This window comes from Apaloderma vittatum, unplaced genomic scaffold (assembly GCF_000703405.1).
Source record: "Apaloderma vittatum isolate BGI_N311 unplaced genomic scaffold, ASM70340v1 scaffold14060, whole genome shotgun sequence".
In the NCBI taxonomy this organism is placed as follows: Eukaryota; Metazoa; Chordata; class Aves; order Trogoniformes; family Trogonidae; genus Apaloderma; species Apaloderma vittatum.
Genome location: NW_009696312.1, coordinates 23,927 through 24,241, shown reverse-complemented (window position 1 = coordinate 24,241; position 315 = coordinate 23,927). Strand labels below are relative to the sequence as shown.

The 315-nt window shown below is 57.5% G+C and overlaps 1 protein-coding gene across 1 annotated transcript in view; it reads right to left on the bottom strand.

Annotated features, from left to right (window-relative positions):
* Nucleotides 1–315, bottom strand: part of KIRREL3 (kin of IRRE like 3 (Drosophila)) — a gene marked incomplete at its 5' end in the record, with an annotated part of 12,365 nt that overhangs the window by 3,736 nt on the left and 8,314 nt on the right. Inside the window, one exon of the mRNA XM_009874420.1 lies at nt 8–115. Within this exon, the coding sequence (XP_009872722.1) occupies nt 8–115 (108 nt within the window). The remainder of the gene's footprint in view (nt 1–7; nt 116–315) is intronic.

Here is a 315-nt window from a genome sequence, read left to right as displayed (position 1 = left end):
CACTTCCTCCTCTGGGAGGGGGCGCAGCAGAAGGCGACGATGGTGGCCATCAACACCAGGAACGCCACGCCGGCCCCCACGGCCACTCCGATGATCACCGCCATCGGCACCGACTCTGCGAAGAGGAAGGAGAGGGAGCGTGAAGCCGGGATGAAAGTTCAAGGTGGTTTTTTTTAAATTATTTTTTTTTCCCCCAAAAGACCCACCCCCCAGCTATTGGATAGAGGTTTTGGGGCCAAATGGAGCTTCTTCCCCGTTCCCTTGTCCCTTCCTGACATGAGACGCTGCGATCTGGGGGCCAGTTAGCTCCGTTGG